General features: G+C 32.7%; 1 protein-coding gene across 1 annotated transcript; it reads right to left on the bottom strand.

The window, feature by feature from the left end:
* Positions 1 to 471: 471 nt before the first annotated feature.
* On the bottom strand, positions 472 to 3,443 carry LOC149189220 (putative LRR receptor-like serine/threonine-protein kinase At1g51860). The gene is made up of 5 exons (XM_089410150.1): positions 3,353 to 3,443; positions 2,658 to 3,204; positions 916 to 1,394; positions 704 to 833; positions 472 to 547 (listed from the first exon to the last, which is right to left on the bottom strand). Exons 1-5 carry the CDS (start codon positions 3,441 to 3,443, stop codon positions 472 to 474), a joined length of 1,323 nt encoding a protein of 440 aa, XP_089266276.1.
* Between the last annotated feature and the right edge of the window lie 2,391 nt (positions 3,444 to 5,834).

Below are 5,834 nucleotides of genomic sequence, written 5' to 3'. Positions count from 1 at the left end.
GAAATAAATTTCGAATAAAATGTGCCAAAAACTAAATAGAATCAGAAGAAAAATGGCGACGTACATCTCTTTTAGGTTTTTCAGATCGCATAACCAGTAAGGAAGAGTGCCGCTCAAGTTGTTGTTTTGTAGATATCTACATGATTAGCAAAGTAATTTTGGTTTTATGAAAATGTTTCTTCTCACTGATAACAGACAAATTGAAAGTTGAATGTTGAAAAAACAAACAAACTAAAAATTGAAATGTTGAGAAGAAACTTACAATCTCTCCAACTTGGTTAAACTGGAGAAATTTGGCAGATTCCCCATAAAAGAGTTATTATCCAGAGACCTGCCATTTCAACACAAATGATGTTGCACATATATTATGATTTGATATATAATATTCAGATACAAACTGTGTTCCCCTCCATCAACCGCATCCAGAATTCTTTTGAGTCCAACTAGGCTTAAAATATGGTTAATTTCTTCTCACACATTAATTAATGCGGTCAACTGTCCAATATCATTAGGCACCAATCCTGTAAGGTTCTTCCCTGACAGATTGCTGGCAACAAGTTTTAGTCAATATAAAATTTCACGATTGAATCTGGACAGTCATACGATTTCAGCTCGAAACATATCGAAGAAATTAACTTACATTTCCGAGAATCTGGACAGTCATACGATTTCAGCTCGAAACATATCGAAGAAATTAACTTACATTTCCGAAATTCTTATGGGTAGAGTAGTACTACTCTCACATGCAATTCCATTCCACGGGACCAAAAAGCAAGGATCAGAAATCCAACCTTTCATGCCAAACCTGCTTTTGATAGACTCAAGCGCTTTTACTGCATCATCAAAAGAACTTGGTTAGAGATTGGATCATAATATCAACAATTCCAGTCTCAAAACATTAGGAAGGTAACTTACGATCTTGTGCATATGTTGCAGGTTCGGTGTCAACTACTATGTAAGTCTCAACAGCGTTGATTATAGGATTACTAGTAGCGTCACTTGTGTTGACCAAAGTAAAGTAGCAGTCATATGTTTGATTATTAATGAATGTTCGTTCCAACGTAGAATAATTGCTCAATGAACTAATGGCTTCAGACCGTATTTCGCTGTTTATTTCCACGTAAAAAGATCTCGATTGAGAGATATTTAGCTGCTCGATCTCTGCAAAATATAAGAGCAGTAATAATTTATGACCGTTGGTCGATCCTACTGTGAATTGAAAACCGAATCCCGTAGTAACCGCTGCCGTTTGCATCACAACAGATGGAGGATGTTTGCTGGTATTATTTGTTGAAATGGGCTCTTTACAACTTGCAAACTGTAAAGAATGATTATCAGAAAAACTTAAATCTGATTTATATGTCCAGATCCGGTCAAGCTCGTCTTCAGGATACCTGTTTAATCCATACGAGACCATTCAACTCATCATTACTTGGAAGAAGTTCAAGAGTATGTTAAGAGTGATATTTCTTTCTTGGTCAGTATTCGGTGATCTAAGTAGTCAGAATATTTGGTGATTTCGAAACACCCATGTATCTGGGTCTAACGCGCAAAACTGTGGGGACAAAGTTTTTCGACCCACGTAACATTGGATTATCCTAAATTCAGTGTATTTTTAAAATTTTGGTTCTATTTATAACCAGATTTTTGAATATCTTTGAGCCCCATTTTATTTAAAAATGGAATTTGTTTGCTATAAAATTAGCCAATTCCAAAAATATCTCAAAATGGTGAATATTACTACATCAAAATTGTCTCTCGTATTGAAATTCATTCAGCGTTATGGTATCGGTGGTATATATATATATATATGAAGCTTAATGTTATCATTTTTGAATAGAAAGGATGGGAGGCGCATGAGGACATTAACAAGACAGTAGCTTGCTTGTTACGAGACCGTAGCCAATTTAACGAAATTGGGCCGAGCCAATGAAGGGAAGTAAGAGAAGTAAAGGTGGCAGAAAATTCAAGCTTAGAGAATTATGGCAATTATTTTCAGTAGATTTTTTTTTATGGTGTTTATGTTGGTAGAGCATGTGGTTGTGGAGTAGTTATTTATATTAAGGTTGATAAACTCTATTATTTCGGTGGGAGGTGGGAAAGGCTGTAATAGTAAAACAAAAATTATAGCTTTGTGGGGGAGTATTGAAAGTGGCCAAATAATTAACAATTAATCAGATATAAATCTAGTGTATCTAGATTGGGTTAAGCTACCAAATGAATTCAATCCTCCAATTTTAGTCAATTGGATGAACGGCATCAAAACTCTGACAAGCACTTTCAGCCGGCACTATCAACTACTCATAAAAGCAACCGAGAATGAAAGTTTCTTTTGTTGTGATCTGGAAAGTGATAGCAATTGAAACGATTTTTCTTCAACAGAAATAGGATTGGTAAAAGTTAGTAGAATTTTGAACAGTTTGTTTTGTACAGCAAAGGATGTCAAACTCAAAGATATTTTGCGATAAAGTTTTAATATTACGAAAAATTTGGATAAATTATATAATCCAAGATGGAAAGATAGAAAATGTCCCATGTGCTACCTTTTTATTAATAAAACAAGTAGCGTTTTATACCACTACTTCTTTAATTAGAGGTAAATATATACAGTTGGAAATATTCACCTAATGTTCCGCCAACGTCATCTCCATACTGACATCAACATCGTTCCTGGCTTAGCCTGTCCATACATGCCCTGTTGAAGCGTCCTCAGTTTGATAGCAGAGATAAAGGGATCATCAGCTTCCGAGGTCCTGATCAAACAGATGTACAGCACTGTGCCAGAACTGACAAATATTGTTTCATTATAAAGTGCTTTATCTGAATTTGAGATCGCTATGTTTCCCATAGCTAACAGATCCAGTGTCTCAATAGAGAAAGCGAAGCTTGGCAATTGTCCGGATCCACTGTAATTTCCAAACTTAAACCACAGCCTTAAGAGGTAAGGTATATTAGGGGTCACAGACAACCGATAGCAGCTTTTGTTCAGAGGCTTCGGGAAATATCGTAGAGTATCCAACTCTAGGTAAGAACCGTCGCTGTAATCATAGGCGTTCACGACCTGTGCTATCTGACCGACGTCTATATAATTAGTATCAGTAACCCATGTTACTTTGTCTTCTCCAGTTCGATTGCTTTTCCATCCACAATCGATACGTAAAAATCCTTCCACACGACCAGAAATTACTTTTAATAAAACAATATCTTGTCAACCAAATATGACGATTCATCAAAAAGACATCAAATGGTGATTCAAGCAGACACTCAAATGACGATTCCGAAAGTTAAACACAACGGAAAAACTACAACATTCCCGGCAACTGTGAACTTAGGTTCCATAATTAGTACATACCTGGTTGAGGAGAAGTAAGAGGCAATAAACTCGAGAGCACGCCAGCTAGCGCTATGCAACCTCTCCATTCGCCATAACGAAATTTGTCCATAGTCAAAACCATTTAGAAAAAGGTCCTCAGGCGATATAACAGTAGAATGAAAGGAGTAGGATTCAGACAAACAGTTGCCTGTTTCGAAGGAAATTGGAAATGTTCTTTACATATGATTTCTTGGCCTTTGCCTGTGTGTGACCTCTCTGGAATGTCCAATAACAACTTTCTTCTCGACTGTTTGCGTGACTGTCTATGTAATGTGTATGTTCAACATAATTGCAGCCCTTGTTGGCTGCAAAATTTTTTTCCTCCTACTTGCTAGTCAAGTCTTTTCCATGTACAACTTTCCATGTCCAGACTTTTGTTCTCATCCCTCTTGCAAGTTAAGGTCTAGAGTTTTGTGTTCCCCAAAATTATAGTTGCGAGTCGTCTTTTCCATTTATGATAGAAAGTGGCGGTAAAATCCAGCATGGTAGAGCTGTGAGATGTTGTAACGTAATTACGCAGAGAGGCACAACTGTTTTACAATATCTTTATCATATTTATGGTAGATAAGAAGATGATACATAAGATGTAATCTAATGTTTAAAATTGTAATGTTTAAAATTGTGATGGCGAGAAATTATATATATATATAATATTTTCCGTTGAGTTAAATAAATAAATAATGTAATGTAAATATTTTAATTATTTTTTCAATTTATTATAGTAGAGATATTGTAAGATAATGTTTAATATTTTGACTAAATCAAATTTATTTATATATATATGGGGTAGTTTAATTTATATAAACTAAATAGTTTTTCATTGAAATTCACTAAAATCTAGCAATACAATTTCAAGATCTCTTTAGCTTGATAGATCCGGAGTTAAGATGGATCTAGGCTAATGTAATGGTAGATGCCAATATGATAGAGATGTAATGTAATATAATATAAACATTTTAACTAGATCAAAATAAAATAAAAGTAACCAAATAAAAATAGCTCACTAAAAATAAAATAATAACAAAAATAAAAATGACCCATGGTATTGGTTCATATTATTTGTCCATGGCTTTCATGTAAAATATAGCCTATTTAAAGAGGGAAATTATATCATTGTGGATATGTATAACCCTTGTATATCCTTGCATAAGGCACTAAGCATCACTACATCCAAACCTATGTGACCTAGCTTATTTATAAGTTTGTAGCATAAGGAAAACTTATATTTTTGCTTTATTGATTTTCCTTGTGCTGAATATTTCACTTATTAATAAAGTTTTAAATATTAAGATTTATTTTCTCAATATTATATCATTGTAAGTTTAATCTTACTATTTTCTCAAATACTATATTGTAATGAATTTTATGAAGTAGTCTAGAAACAATTTAGCCCCAATCTACTAAGCATTAATCTATTTTTTTAGTGCAAAATTTGAGAAAAGATTTGCATCTCTAAAATTTTGAAAGTTCACCATATTAAAGTTACCATCTCATAGTTAAATCAAAATTATACTTGTAAAGTCCCATATTAAAAAAAAACTAATTGATTGTTCTATATCATAAATGATATTTAAAATCTTGCTGTAAAAATGTGAAAATCTTGATACCATTTTGATAAAATCATGCAATAATTTCTAAAAGTCTAATTGGCAATTATCAAGCTTCAAGTTTTTGAATGCCCTTAAAATTTTTTATGATGTTGAACAATAATTTTTTTATAAAAATAAAAACATTCCCATAATTATAAAAATAAAAACAACATTCCCATTTTGACCACCGAACAAATTAAAAAATAATTAGTTTATCGCTAGAAAACACCATCTAGAATAATTTAAACGCAGCTTACCAGATCACTCGCGGGGACTGTCTCGCCAAATTCAAAGAAAGTTAAACCCATGTACGAAACATGTGGAATGATTCATTGATGCGTCCATCCTAAGAGTTTCTTTGACCTTGACTCCACGTCTGGTTACTCTTTCAGATTTGATGCTGGTTTAGTGTTTTTTTATTTTATTTTAACAAATAATAATAATTATTATTATCTAACGAAGGTTAATGTTATTGTTAAATTAGGTATCAAATTGGTACATTAGACCATAGTTACCAAGTTCGAATTCGAATTCGATTCGATACGAAAAAAATTCGACTCTCTAAAATTTAATACGGAAAAAATTCGCCAATATACATCTTACACTATTTGTAAATATACATCTTACACCATTATTAATAACATTTTTTCTTAAATTTTGAATAATCTAAATTAACAATTTAATTATATTATAGAAGTTGTAAATAAAATTTGACATTGAAATTAGTAGAAACAATTATTATTGAATGGAAGTGAATGAGATATGGAAATTAGTAGAAACAACTCCTCTTCAATGGAAGTGAATAAGATACAATGGGGGAACAAACTCTTTAACATTAAAGAAAAAAAACCCTTAAAATTGTAAGTTGGTCA

The sequence above is a fragment of the Pinus tabuliformis genome, chromosome 3_1, assembly GCF_031772625.1.
Source record: "Pinus tabuliformis cultivar Carrire ecotype Pingquan chromosome 3_1, CPIR1, whole genome shotgun sequence".
Classification (NCBI taxonomy): Eukaryota; Viridiplantae; Streptophyta; class Pinopsida; order Pinales; family Pinaceae; genus Pinus; species Pinus tabuliformis.
Note: the sequence above shows the minus strand (reverse complement) of the source record. Positions and strands in the feature narration are given on the sequence as shown.

Coding starts and splice junctions, on each gene's coding strand:
- LOC149189220 (XM_089410150.1), bottom strand. CDS start 3,443: ATGGACAAATTTCGTTATGGCGAATGGAGAGGTTGCATAGCGCTAGCT. Junction 3,205..3,352: donor TCTTACTTCTCCTCAACCAG/GTATGTACTAAT, acceptor TTGGTTGACAAG/ATATTGTTTTATTAAAAGTA. Junction 548..703: donor CCCATAAGAATTTCGGAAAT/GTAAGTTAATTT, acceptor ACTTGTTGCCAG/CAATCTGTCAGGGAAGAACC.